Here is a 15,129-nt window from a genome sequence, read left to right as displayed (position 1 = left end):
AATTTCCTCAACGCACAAATAATAAAAAAAAAAAGAAAGGAAGGTGAAATTAATGAGGACCAAGATTAGCTGGTGAGCTTAATAAGAACTAGTCTTCTTTAAAGACAATGAATGTGACACTAGTATGAATCTGAATGCACGTTCACTGCAACAACTTTTTTTTTATTTTTTTGGGGGACAATTCAAAATGTAATCCCAGCAATATGTAGCTGAGGAGAAGAGCATAATGTAGCCATACTTTGTCAAGTGGCACAAAATTTAGATGGGACACTATCTTTAGTCCTTCATATAAGTCAGACGGGGCTTTTCTTCCAGTTATTTTTTTTTCTCTTCCCATTAGAGTAGGGCAACATAAGTGGTATTGTTTGTTTGACTTTTTATTTTTTTAATTTTTTATTTTTAAAAGTCACTTTACAATGTAAGTAAGAATTGTATGATGCTCTTTGTTTTATGTACAATCCAATTCAGTCAATTTTCTTGCAGAATTTTAATTGTTAGTGTTGATTTTGCTTAGGTTAAATCGCAAACTAGGCTCCTCTCCATTGTATTAGGTAGAATTTCTTTCCATTATACCCTAATAAATTTAGTTTGATGATTGTTTTCAAAAAGTCAATACCATTTATAATATATTTCATCACTTGTTTTAGTTATAATTTTTATAAAATTGACTAAGGTTCCGTTTGATAAAACTGAATTTGAATTCTGAAGTCTGAATTCTGAAATCTGAATACTGAAACAATTAATTTGCTGAATTTTAAGCACTGAAAAGAAATATATGAATGTCTGAATTTTAATACTAAACCTATTTATACTGTTTGATAAACATTTATAACTAAATGCTTAATAAGTTAAATTTGACAATTTTGCCCTTATATCTTTTCATCCAAAAAAGAAATAGAACCTATGATTTAATTAGCTAAAAATGTTAGGTATGAAAATGACAATATTTATTTTTAAATCAAATTAATATAAAAGATGAATTATGTTATATGAGGAGTATAGAGAAGAAGTGAAAGTCATTCAAAAGGGAGAAAAGAAAAATAGAAAATCATTAGATAGAGAATATTAGGTTGTTTGATTATATAAGAATTTTGAACATAATTAATAAACAATGGTAGATTTGATAGATAATATAAGGTAGTTGAAGTAATTCTATTGATTCTTATCAGAATTAAGCATTCAGTTAGGATTCTTGTGCTGAAAAAAATACACACAAGTTCAGCAAATGGATTTTCATTTATCAAACACTCAAAACATCTGAATGTCTGAAAAAATTCAGATTCAGCACTTTTTTATGTTATCAAACAGACCCTAAGAATTATTGTCTGATTAATCATTATAAATTTTATTACAATTTTAGTTCATTTCTTACCATTCAAATGTTTTGTAATTGAATGCCAAGGTATTCTCAAAAGAAATATCATTTTTTTAGTATGTGCATCTAGAGATTAAAAAAAAAATAATGACATAATCGGAATCGTACTAATTTAGATATAAATAAATGGAGAGACCAATGGAGAGAAATCCAATGAAAGGATACTAACCTGGTTAAATGGATTTAGGATGCTACTCTTAACATTTTACTATTACTATTTATTCAGACAATATGAGTTACTTTAGAGAATATAAGTGTGGTTTTTATTGAATTATTCTCCTTCTTACTAGTGCACTTCGAACAAAACCTTATCAATGAGAATTTTAGTTCCTTATTGACAAGGCATTGGATCTCTTGGACAGGCGCAGGTTTTCTTTTCTGTCTTTTTTTCCTCTATTGTTTTAAGTTTAACATATTTCGACCTTTTTACCCCCTAACATAATCTTGTTTAACCTTCTCACATTTTTCAACTGCAAGGCATGATTATAAATGAACAAACAAGAAGTACGGACAAGCTTTCCGACTGCAGTTGGATCTTTTGTATCACCGTCCAATGCAAAATTCAGCGTCAATCCCACTTATCACGTAAGAATAAAAGAAACTTAAATAAATAACATATAACAAGTTAAATAAATAGGACACTTGACATAAATATAAAAGTAGCATTGAGTTGTCATCGAAAAAATAGCACTGAGGATCCCATGTGTTCTGATCCGACTGACTGACTGCTTTTGATATTTAACTCAATTACGCAGGCCAGCTAAAGCCATGATTTCTTCGAGCAGGTGATCGAATTAATTTCGTAATGTCAAACAATCCCATCCCAACTCCCAAGTAGCATATAGCATCATAACTAATTTCCACGCACACAATTGGCAGCAAAACATTATGCTTGCGTCCTTTGGAGGTTAAAATGCCCCTGGAGCTTTTCTACAACCTTAGCCTGCAAAATAATCAAATGGGACAGATCCTTTCCGGGATTATCCATACATATATATATGTGTATATGTGTGTGTGTGTATATATATATATATATATATATATATATATCGGCAGTTAAGCTTCGCCTGCGGCTTATTCTTAATTTTCCAATCTGCTAACGATGATCTAGAGCTTCCATAATTGACTGCCTACCACAGTTGTGTCGAAGAAAGAAAAGTGCCTCTAAACAGTTAATACATAAGCTGCCGCCGAGGCAACAATGTGATCAATGACATAAATACAATAAGCAAATCGAAAGTGAAGCACGAAAGCTCATCTGCTGTCCAAATGGAAGCAATCAAGAAAGCCCTATCATTAACTAGGAAAAGGCATAAAAGCCAAATCTTGTAGCAGTACTTTCTTTTCTCATTCATTCTTGTATTCAAATCAAGTGCAAGATTCTTGTGATAGATTTGGTGAACTTGTCAAAGCATTAAAAGTGCTGATTCAGGACAGATTGAACACGAGAATACTATATAATATGAGAATTCTTAATCTCATTCGATTGTTCATATCAATATCAAAAGAAGACGTCATAGAACTAGAGCATGTCGTTTTTAACTTTTTAACTTTTCCCTTCTGCCTTTCTCTCTTGTGTAATCTTTACGGGCTTCTTCCTAGAAAAGATCTCAAAAATATAGTAGCAAGAAAAAGTCATTACCCCAGTGGGAACTGGGAAGAGGAATAAAAACGTAAAAAACAATACATGAGGGTGAAACTGAAGAGAAGAGGACACCATACATCATTAAAAACCAACCCCAACCTATCAAAGAAAACATATAAATAGATGACTCCTCTTAGTCACTATTGCCATAATTAATCGCTTATCCAAAGTTCCATTCCCTCCCAAATCCAAATTCACAAGAGTCGATACAACGCCCAAAAAAATGGGGAATGGAACTAAAATTCCACTCTCATTTCTCTTGATTCTTGCTCTAGTTTTCCCCTCAGCACCACAGATCACTGCAGCTAGTTACCCAATTAACGTCTGGCCTAAACCCACAACTTTCTCCTGGCGACAACCTCAACTAACCTTACTTTCTCCGAACTTCAGCATCCAATTCCCCGCAAATCCCTATCTCAAGCCGGCTGTCAGTCGTTATTTTAACCAAATCTTCAGTGAACACTACAGTCCATTGGTGGTTCCACATCTCAATGTGACGACATCAGCCCCTCTTGCATGCCTCAGCATCGGAGTCACTGACCTCTCCGCGCAGTTAGCTCACGGCGTCAACGAATCCTACGCACTTACAGTTCCCTCTCCTTCTGAATCCACAACAGCCACCTTAACTGCCGAAACCGTATGGGGAGCGATGCGCGGGCTGGAAACATTTTCTCAGCTGATTTTTGGGAACCCACCCAGAGTGGCTTCTGGGCTGTACATCTCCGACCAACCATTGTATACTTATAGAGGGGTGATGTTGGATACTTCGAGGAATTACTTTACTGTTGGGGATTTGAAGAGGTTGATCAAGACAATGAGCATGAATAAGCTGAACGTCTTTCATTGGCATATAACGGATTCGCATTCGTTTCCCTTGGTTTTGCCGTCCGAGTCGGTGCTGGCTGAGAAAGGAGCCTATGGAGAGAAAATGAAGTACACACCAGAGGACGTGAAGGCCCTGGTGGAGTTCGGAATGCAATATGGAGTTCGAGTTGTGCCTGAGATTGACATGCCTGGTTAGTCAACTTGTCTTTGTTTGAAGTCTTCCTTTGAGTATACCTTTGCAAACAAGTTTGATCCAACGTTAATTGTTTGTTGGAGTACTACCTCGAGTACATCAGGGTATACGTAAATTTTTTTCCTTATCTTTTTGGGTTTAGGAAAGTTGATTATGTACGTGAGAGTCCATATTCCAATGTGATGAATTTGAATACTATTGCACTAGATTGCTTTAAATGCCCTGCCGGGCTGCCACACCAGCTAACACGTGTCCTTGAACGTTGAAGTATCTAATATTTAGGATAAAAAACAAAAAAACTCCGTGGTAAATCTAATACACAAAAAAATCTCACATGATTTTAAAATATACAACACGATATTTCATACTTTGAACTAAATTGTAAAGGTGACGGAATCCGTTAAATTTAACGGAAATGGATGAAATGACCAAAATGTTCGGATATAATTAAGCAAAAGACAGCTCAAAAAAATCATTTGTTTTATTCTCTAAAGAGAGAGAATTGAGAGTTAAGGGGTAGAATAGATATATTTGATAAAAATTAGGTATAAATTTTTTTTTTTAGGTTCTAGTAAGTCATTTCCGTTAAGTTTAACGGATTCCGTTTCCTTTACAATTTAGTTCAAAGCATAAGGTGTCGTGTTATATATTTTAAAATCATAGGGGGCTTTTCTGTGTATTAGACTTACCACAAGGGTTTTTTTTTTGTTTTTTACCCTAATATTTATCATCCTTACATGATGTAACACAGATTGTAATGAATATTCAGCAATGGTTATTTAACGATTCGTTACAACTTTGGGATTAGGGGAGGTATCTATTACTCCTCTGCTAATGCTATAGATTCAAAGGTACTACGATAGCTAATTTTTTTTTTTTTTAATAAAAGGCAGAACTAGAGACAGAGGGTGAGATTCGACTCCAAACTCTGCCGAGCCCGACCCTTGCTCTGAATAGTTATTGAGTATTAGATTACAGATTACGTAAATAACATAGTAGTAAGTGAATTGACCATTAGGGATCATCGAGGTTTTTGTTTGTGCGTAAAATAACAAAAGAAAGAGAAGGATGAGGTTGCATGCTTGAGGTTTGTGTAACTTGGGATTTTGCCTTTGGACTATGTCATATTACTGGCATGAAAAGAACATAGAAAATGTTGCTGGCATTCTGCATTATACTCTTTTCTGCATCTTTTACTGAGTGTTCTTTCTCCAAATGTAATACACGGAGCTTGATAGAGCCAATTTTCATCACAATTTTGTCCTAGTTATATCCCGACCAGTTTAGAGAAGCTCATTCAACCAATCATCGCCACCGCACCCCATATTTTTGCATGTAGTGCCACCTGTACTTAAACATTGTTTCCAAACAAGTTCCTCTAGATAGAAGAACACATTTTTTCCCATGGAGTTTTTGACCATGTTAGAAATAGCAAGCCTATCGTGGTTACTGGTATCAGATGATCAGAATTTGTGGCTTACATAGCCGCATACGATTAATATTATGGATTTAGCTACTTAAGTAGCTCATTATCCGTATTGAGTTTGGCTTGAATCTAATGGTCTCCGGTGACATTGGAGGCAAGAAGTAATATGACTAGAGTTGCCCAGTTTCTAGTGAGCTTTTCATTTTCTAAGCTTTGAGCATGATTACTTCTTATCTATATTATGTGAATCACTCAAATCACTGTAAATATGCTAGAATAACGTTAAAAATTTAATTGATTAACAAAAGATCCTCGAGCCGAGTTTCAGTTTTCACGATTAAGCTTATGCAATAAAGCCACATTTTGTCCAACATGACAATTACCAATGTATATTTTGCAGCACATACTGGATCATGGGCAGAAGCATACCCTGAGATTGTAACATGCGCAAACATGTTTTGGTCGCCAGCTGGATCTAATCCGTTAGCTGCTGAACCAGGAACCGGTCAACTGAATCCCTTAAACCCCAACACCTATGAAATAGCAAAAAATGTCATAGATGATGCGATAAATATATTTCCAGATTCATTCTATCATGGAGGAGCTGATGAGGTCAATGCTAACTGTTGGAAAACAGACAAAGACATTCAAGCTTTCCTTGCTAAGAATGGGACACTCAGCCTGCTTCTTGAATTGTTTGTTAATTCTACCTTGCCTTACATCTTATCCAAGAACCGTACTGTGGTTTATTGGGAGGATGTTTTGTTGAGCTCCGACATCAATGTTTCTGCTTCATTGCTTCCAAAAGAGAATATCATTTTACAGACATGGAACAACGGACCAAACAACACTAAAAGGCTTGTTGAAGCTGGTTATCGGGTAATTGTTTCATCTGCAGACTATTACTACTTGGATTGTGGGCATGGCGATTTTACGGGAAACAACAGTCTATATAACCAACCACCAGGTACTGATCTTGGTAATGGAGGTTCATGGTGCGGGCCATTCAAAACATGGCAGTCTATCTACAACTATGATATAACATATGGCCTGAACGAAGAGGAGGCCAAGTTGGTATTAGGAGGAGAGGTAGCACTGTGGACTGAACAAGCAGATTCGACAGTTATGGACCCTCGGTTCTGGCCTAGAACTTCAGCAATGGCTGAAACATTGTGGTCTGGAAACCGCGATGAAACAGGAATGAAGAGGTATGCAGAAGCTACCGATAGGTTGAATGAATGGAGGAACAGAATGGTGGCCAGAGGAATAGCTGCTGAACCAATTCAGCCTCTTTGGTGCATCAGAAACCCGGGGATGTGCAACACAGTTCAGTGATTTATAATTAGTTGTTTTTTGTTTTGTGTGTCCAGCTTCATGTTTCATTTTAAGAGTGTTTGCAATTAGTCATTTCTGTCGTGCACATCTGCAACTTTTTCCACCCATATTGTTTACTTGAAATTCTGGAACACTCGTTAACTCAAGCTGAGATACTTGAGCGGTGCTTGCATTTTCTACACAATGAATTCTGTTTTCGCCACAATCACCAATCAATTGGAGTATTATCTACTGAAAAGATTGTTACTTATGCTGTCTCACCATATTGACGCCAATGCAACGGCCAACATAATTGTTTTGAATGAAAATAGTGAAAATATAATGCCAATGTAGAAGCTTCAGGAGTATTCTTGTGGAAATATCCTAGCTTTAAGTTTGTCCAAAATCAATTTTGAAATGAACTTGCTCCCAAATCCAAGTCACAAGATGGTAAAGATTCAGTATGAACTGATCTTTTCTCGATTAAAACTAGAGTATTAGTGTATACACTCTCATTGTATATAAAATTGACCCTTAAAATTAGGTTCCTATTAATTAATGCCAGAGCAAATTTGTTTTACATGACAAATTTAGACTCCCAAGACAAATAGTTCATCCCACTAGTTTTCCACGGTTCTCAACCTCTCCCTCCAAATAGTCTCGTGCTCATCTGATCATCCTTAACGGCTTAACCTGCTCTGATCCCCCGCTGCCGGTCTTCTAAGTTTCATCTCCAGCCCACAAACTCCATTAGATACCTAATTGTAGCCTCAGGCAAACCAAGGCGGCCTAGATACATTCTGCAAAGAAAGAGGCTGAACATGTGTCAAATCGAGTATGGTAATTCTTTTTTTTTTTTTAAAGTGAAAAATTAGTTTGAGAACTAAATTGGTTAAACAAGAAAAAAAAACCTTTAAGGACAAAATTGTTGAAGTGTAAAAGTTCAGGACCAAATTGACGAATTTTTCAACGTTTTTTTTTTATTTATATTATCCCTAATTTTTACGAGGATTATAGAAGAGTCCACTTAAAAGACGGCAGGAGTTGTTGCAGAATTAGATGCAACGTCTACAATTGTATTAGTTTATAGCTTGAAAGGAAAAAAAATGCGGCATTAACTTAATTTTCATGTATTAGATTTAGAAAGTATTTGACAATGTCAAAATTAGGAATTAGTTTCATTAGTACCATCTAAGCAATCTAGTTGAGGAAGAACGCTAAAATAAGAGGTCTTAAGCTCCCAGGTTTTAATTCTCTAATTTATTTTGTATAAGAAAACAAAAACTAAAAAAGCCGCAGTAATCAGTAAGAGTACATCTGGGGAAAGAGGCAACACATCTCATTCTGCTTTTTATTTTTTTAAAAGTTAATTTCTAGAATGTGTTCAAGATTTATCAAATGGTTCTGAGTATTAAAACGTTGAGTAATGCAGACTGAACACAAAAGTTTCTCATACTATATGTGAAAGTTTCTTAATTGTTTACAATCGTTCAAGATAATAGTATAAATCTTCAGAAAATATCCAAATAAACTAGTGGTCAACTTTGCTTATAACTAGACCATTTTTTGGACATTATCCCTCTCCTTTCTCCGATTCCCACATCTTGAATTTTGTTGAAAAGTTTCTTAATTGTTTACAATCGTTCAAACTAATAGCACATATCTTCACAAAATATCCAAATAAACTAGCAGTCAACTTTGCGTATTACTAGACCATTATTCAAACATTATCCCTCCCCTCTCTTCCCATTCCCATGTCCGAATTTTGTCTAGTATGTGTCCTTTAAACAATGTTTTTCAGAGCCGGACCAGACCGGCCAGTTCGATCGTTTGGACCGTGAATCGGACATACCATCGGTCCGGTTTAGTATCAAATTCGAAAGTTAATGAAAAACCGCTAGAAACCAGTCGAACCGTATGAATTGCTAAAATCCGTACAAATCGTAACCCGACGGTTTTTAAATTTTCAAACAAAATGTCAAGCTCAAATTCAAACCTGGGTCTCCATGTTCACATAAGACAATCTTACCACTAGACCACAGTCATAGGACAAGTTCAGTTTGTCTTGAGAATTCTACTTAACTTGACTAAAAAATAGATTAAAAAAATGAAACCCTAACATTAAGAAAAGAAACAGCATACGCACTTTTCTTTCAATCCATCACTTTCTTGGCTTCAGGCTTCTAGGCCAACGGCTCCTCCAGTTCTCCTCTTGAATTTTTTTTTTCAATTTTTTCTTCTTAACCCTTTCAAACCCAAATATCCACAACAAGATTTTCTCAAGCCTTCACCGTTATTATCAAGCTATCATCTTTAGCAGATTGTAGACAAGTTGGAAATTTCAACTTTCACAAGATATTTGAGACTTGAGCTTTTCCTGTTTTTCATCATCTTGGTAAGTTTAATTTTGCCCTTTTCAAGGTTTTTGTTTTCTATATTATTATCTTTAGCCGATTTTTTTGCATTTTCTTCTTTTTTCCCCCAATTTTCATCCATTTCCCCTAATTTTTATTTTATTTTTATTTCATTAATTAAGGATGAAATTATGAATCATTAATTATTTTGCAATCATATTTGGAGAAGCTATTTTTTGGATGAAGTATCAAATTAATAAAATTAGACATGGATGAAGTATCAAATTAATAAATTTTGTATCAATAATTGTTCTGTTTTTTCTATGCTGTTTATTGTGTTTTTATTGCTTTTTCTATGCTGAAGTAATTAGTCTACCAAATGCTCATTCATCTTGAATTTTATAGGTTTAACTGAAGCAACAAATTAAAGACATGTTAAAGTTGATTTGTGAAAGTTGTTCAAACAAAAGCTTAAAAAAAAAGTGCCAAATCGGATCACATGTTTGTATTTCTTGGTAAATTCGTAAATGGTAACCTCAGGATCCCATCAATTAACCATTTATTTACACTTGTCGCTAGGGTCTTTAGAACCATTAAATTTATTGGCACAAAATCAACTGTATCTCAATTGATGTTTAGTAGCAATTTATTTTTTATGTCTTTAGTTGTATCTTTGTTTTTCAAAATTGTTTGGTTTTTTTTTTTTTTTGAGTTTGAGCAATTAGATTTATATTTTTATAATAAAATTTTAACTTTTTCAGATTAAGTTGATGAAATTGTGAAGGTGGTGTTGTTGCTTATCATGCCATCGATGGAAGTTTGTTATTCAAATGGTTTGTCTTGAATATGAGTTGGACTCTTTTAGGGACTTTTTTAAGAATTGTAAAAGAATTTCAATATTTATTTTTATTTATTTTTGTGTTTTTATTTGTGATAATTGGTGAACATTTGGATTGTATCTATTTATGTTTGTAATGAATTTATGAAAACTTGTGGTGAATTATGATATTTTAATTATGTTTATCATTCCAGATTTTATGTATAACTCTTAGGAAATTTGTTATTATCTCAACTTAAATTTAGTTATATTGGTGAATGCATTTTAGAAACTTAAGTTATCAATAATCATGTTAAATTGTACATTAGCCGTCAAGTTCAAGTGTAGAATGAAAACTTGTGAAGTACTTAACACTAAAGTTGCAAACAAAAAAAAAAAAAGCAGAAAATCGGTGAACTGGCCGGTCGGACCGCGAACCGGCCCCCTCTCCGGTTCACTGACCGGTCCGAGTTTAAAAACTTGCCTTTAAAAGGAAGGAAGCCAAAACAATCCGTAGGGAGCAAAAATTTTTTTCAACATCAATTAATTTAGTTGACAAGGACGGATTAGTTCATCACAAAAAATCATGTATCTCTCACTATCGATGTAAGAATTGTGACGATTTATAAAAATTTCCACAAATAATCTCTGATTCTGAGGCATAACCTAACCTCTGTATATAATCTATGATTTGGAGGCATATCTTGTGGTTGATTGACGTGGAATCCACCAAAGCTTTTCCTTGAAAAAAAAGGAAAAACCAAAAAGTCATCACTGTGGAAGAACGACACAAGCAAAGCGACAAATAAAATGGTTGCAATTGGCAATCATTTGTTACTCTTACTCGCTTACTGTAAGAGTTCCCAATTCCACTCCATTAAAGAGAACCCATAAATAGGAGAATCACTATTACTACTATTACTTATCATCCCTTATCAGCAGTTCCATTTTCCTTCTTAAATTCCAACCAAAAGGGGCTGCTGAATCGCCCAATAAATGGGTGCTGCAATTGGTATTCCCCTCACATTTCTCCTCATTCTTGCATTCTTCATCACCTTATCCCCTCAAATCTCAGCCGTCAGTTACCCCATTAACGTTTGGCCTAAGCCAACAGCCTTCTCATGGCCCCAACCTCAAATAACCTTACTTTCTCCGAACTTCAAAATCCATTTTCCTTTAAACCCATATCTTCATCAAGCTGCCAACCGATACCGTAACCAATTCATCAAAGAACACTACAACCCATTAGTGGTTCCACATCTCAATCTGACTTCATCACCCCCGTTAAAATCCCTCACCATCACAGTCACTGACGACTCTGCACCGTTAACTCACGGCGTCAATGAATCCTACACCCTCACTATTCCATCGCCCTACCAATCGACGACGGCCACCTTGACGGCAGAAACAGTATGGGGCGCGATGCGCGGGCTGGAGACATTTTCTCAGCTGATTTTCGGCAACCCGTCAAGAGTGGCTTGTGATTTGTATATCCACGATGAACCCTTGTTTCCTCATCGAGGGGTGATGTTGGATACTTCAAGAAACTTCTATGGTGTGTCGGATTTGCAGAGATTGATCAGGGCTTTGAGTATGAATAAGTTGAATGTTTTTCACTGGCACATAACGGACTCGCAGTCGTTTCCTCTGGTGCTGCCGTCGGAGCCGGAGCTGGCTGGAAAGGGAGCCTACGGAGAGGAGATGAAGTACTCGCCGGAGGATGTGAAGAGGGTGGTGGAATTTGGAATGAGATATGGAGTCAGAGTTGTGCCCGAGATTGATATGCCCGGTGAGTCAGTCAACTAGCTAGTAGTCTTTCTTGAAGTCTTCCTTCGACAAGGTATTTTTATATGAAAAATGATTAAAAATTTTTAATTTGATTTCTAGGTTCAAAAATAGAATACTTTAGTATTGAAAGTATAATATTCTTCTTACTTTTTTAGTTTCTAAAATATAAATATTTTTTTGGTCTCATTTTAGTCTCTAAAGGCATAAAATTTGTCTCAATTAAATATAACATCTGTCTCATCCCTATCAACGATTTTATTTAGGTGGGACATATTTTATATTTTAGGGAATAAAAGTCCTGTTTTTGAAGTTTAAAAACCAAAATGAGAATCTGAATAGAATTGGAGGGTGCAAAGTGAAATTGAACCACTTTAGTTGCATAATCCTCTTTGGTTTTGTACGCTTAATCAGTTTTCTTTAATTATTAAAGCAGTATAAAGTCCTGATACCGGTCATATGGCAGTGGCATAGTGCAAATGTTTTACTAGCTTTTTCGCTCAGTAATAAAAACGGCCTACGAATTCTCGCTTTATAGCATTTGAGAGGTAGGTCGCTTTATATTGTACTTCTTCTTGTTGCAAGAACTTCCCTTTTAGATCAAGGGGCTAATATTGGAATGGGCATGTAGGCGATCACTTTCCTGTTCTACCCCAACCTAACTTCACTTGCCATGGAAATTTGCCAATGATATTAGCAAAATTGTGCATATTCTGCAAACAGTGCACACGGGGTATCATAAAGTTGTCCTTTATGGGGTATTATAGAGCAATAGCACGGCTGTTTCTGCAATGACTGGAATTAAGTCTAGCAAGATGACAACTAGTGATGTAAATGAAGTTGATATCTGCAAAGCTTCACGTGTAAAACACATGAACTTCGATAACATTGATCTCCTTTCTGTTCTTTGATATAAGAATTTGGACAAGCAATCACGGAAAGAGGGATTCCTGAGTAATATAAGTTTAGAGAGGATACCAATACATAGATACTTATAATCAGCTAGCTACCAATTTAAAGATGTACCTATTCCTCTGTATGCTAGATTAGTATAGGATTCATAGTTTTTCCATCCTTCACTAATTAATTTTGACTTTTTTCATCCCAAAGTTAAAACTGCAATGATAGTCAAATCTTTTAGTTCCAATTCCAGCAGAAAGTGGCTTTTGAAATTGATATTGTTACTAGTCCATGACAGGGATAGTATACAGAAGTTTGGGGACTATAAGATGAATGAAACTTTTAGTATGTATGGACAAAATGAACTTAGTAGCTTAGAGGATGAAACTGTGTGAACATTGAAAGCTTGTTGATAAAAAGCTGCGTCAAGCTGAATATCAAGTTTGGCACTTAAAGACTAGGTAGTAAAACTGAATTTGCCCAACATGACTTTGATTTTTCGTATCTTGCAGCACACACAGGATCATGGGCTTTAGCATACCCTGATATTGTAACTTGTGCAAACATGATGTGGTGGCCTGCTGGAGTAGATTGGACTGATCACTTGGCAGTTGAACCGGGAACTGGCCAGCTAAATCCCCTAAGCCCCAACACCTACAAAGTGGCAAAAAATGTCATCCATGACGCGATCTCCATGTTTCCAGATTCATACTATCATGGAGGAGCCGATGAGATCGCACCAAATTGTTGGATAACTGACCCAGAAATTCAAGCTTTTGTTGCTAAGAATGGGACTCTCAGCCGGCTTCTGGAAATGTTTGTTGATTCAACCTTGCGTTATATCATCTCCCTAAATCGAACAGTGGTCTACTGGGAGGACGTTCTGTTGGATGCCAATGTCAATGTTTCTCCTTCATTGCTTCCCCCAGAGAATGTCATTTTCCAAACGTGGAACAACGGACCAAGCAACACTAAGAAGCTCACTGAAGCTGGTTACCGGGTTATTGTGTCATCCGCAGACTACTACTACTTGGATTGTGGGCACGGAGGGTGGGTCGGAAATGATACTCAATATGACCAGCCACCTGGTACTGACTTGGGGAATGGAGGTTCCTGGTGTGCACCATTTAAAACATGGCAAACTATCTACAACTACGATATCACCTATGGACTAAATGAGTCAGCAGCTAATTTGGTATTAGGAGGAGAGGTAGCATTATGGTCCGAACAAGCAGATTCCACTGTTTTGGACTCTCGGATCTGGCCTAGAGCATCAGCAATGGCTGAAGCATTATGGTCTGGTAACCGGGATGCAACAGGAAGGAAGAGGTATGCAGAAGCTACAGATAGGTTGAATGAATGGAGGAACAGAATGGTGACTAGAGGAATAGCTGCAGAACCAATTCAGCCTCTTTGGTGCATTAGAAACCCGGGCATGTGCAATACAGTTCATCCATTTTTAGCTAGTTAATTGATTTGCCTCTTCAGCTTCATTGGTTCAATTGCTAATCTGTAAGCTGTAAACACTTCTACTGATTAATTCAAATATTTCAACGTTCATAGTACGAAATTGAGAGATACTTGGGCATTCTATAAAAATTCATGAATACATGCCTTGTGGATAAATTTTGCTCTTGCTGCATAACATCAACTATTTCCTTTTAGTTCCTTGTATTGTTGTGCAAGGCCAATGCAGCTTCCTTTCAAGTCATTGGCAGCAAAATTGTGCTATGTTAGGGTACAATCCTTGCAGATTTCTTTGCATGAATTAAATTGGCCGTGTACAAAATCTAGATAAACAAAAAGAAAATCCAAGGAAAATGCAATGATGTAACGAGCATCAACACAGTATTAGCTGCTGAGCCCAAAATGAATTGTAAAAGTAGGCTACAATTCAACAAAAAAAAAAAAAAAAAAGAAGTGTACTGCAATTAAGCTTTAAGTCTGCAGCCTTTTTAATCTTTTATTCACTTTTAGACTTAGTAGAAAAAGAACTTGTGCTTTGTACAGAATAAATAAACTAAAGTAAATGATAAACCTTTATGTTCATATATTCATCATGAAAATATGTTAATAGCCGTACAAATATTTTAAACGCTTTTAAATTTCATATTTTGATGGTGCCCTAAACTAAAAATGGACTTATGAGGGTGTAAGTATCATTAAAATTGAACAATAGGTGCAGATATCAATAAATGTTTTTTTTTTTTTTGGATCCAGTTCCTCCAGGGCAGTGTTGATGAGAAAAAGTAGTTTGATTTGCAAGAAACTACATTCTTTGTTTCCCGGTCGAAATGCACTATGATCATAATTACAATTCTATTGTAAGGATATAACAAAGATAATCCTTTTTTGATTGCCTTATCTAAATCAAACCCATGTAGAAGTTTCTTTAGAGCAGGGTTTTAGAAATAAGCCAGGATCTTCCCTCGTTTATTCTACTACTTATAGCCCCACGCTGTTCTTCAATTTTCTGTGAAAAATCGATACCCTTG

At 35.8% G+C, this 15,129-nt stretch overlaps 2 protein-coding genes across 2 annotated transcripts; both read left to right on the top strand.

The window, feature by feature from the left end:
• Positions 1 to 3,017: 3,017 nt before the first annotated feature.
• Positions 3,018 to 7,007, top strand: LOC113732157 (beta-hexosaminidase 2-like). Its single transcript, XM_027257803.2, has 2 exons — positions 3,018 to 4,036; positions 5,865 to 7,007. Exons 1-2 carry the CDS (start codon positions 3,244 to 3,246, stop codon positions 6,797 to 6,799), a joined length of 1,728 nt encoding a protein of 575 aa, XP_027113604.1. The 5' UTR covers positions 3,018 to 3,243; the 3' UTR covers positions 6,800 to 7,007.
• Positions 7,008 to 10,805: 3,798 nt separating this feature from the next.
• On the top strand, positions 10,806 to 14,204 carry LOC113732154 (beta-hexosaminidase 2). Its single transcript, XM_027257801.2, has 2 exons — positions 10,806 to 11,738; positions 13,147 to 14,204. Exons 1-2 carry the CDS (start codon positions 10,946 to 10,948, stop codon positions 14,103 to 14,105), a joined length of 1,752 nt encoding a protein of 583 aa, XP_027113602.1. The 5' UTR covers positions 10,806 to 10,945; the 3' UTR covers positions 14,106 to 14,204.
• Positions 14,205 to 15,129: the final 925 nt, after the last annotated feature.

The sequence above is a fragment of the Coffea arabica genome, chromosome 2e, assembly GCF_036785885.1.
Source record: "Coffea arabica cultivar ET-39 chromosome 2e, Coffea Arabica ET-39 HiFi, whole genome shotgun sequence".
NCBI lineage: Eukaryota > Viridiplantae > Streptophyta > Magnoliopsida > Gentianales > Rubiaceae > Coffea > Coffea arabica.
This window is presented reverse-complemented; position numbering and strand designations above follow the sequence as displayed.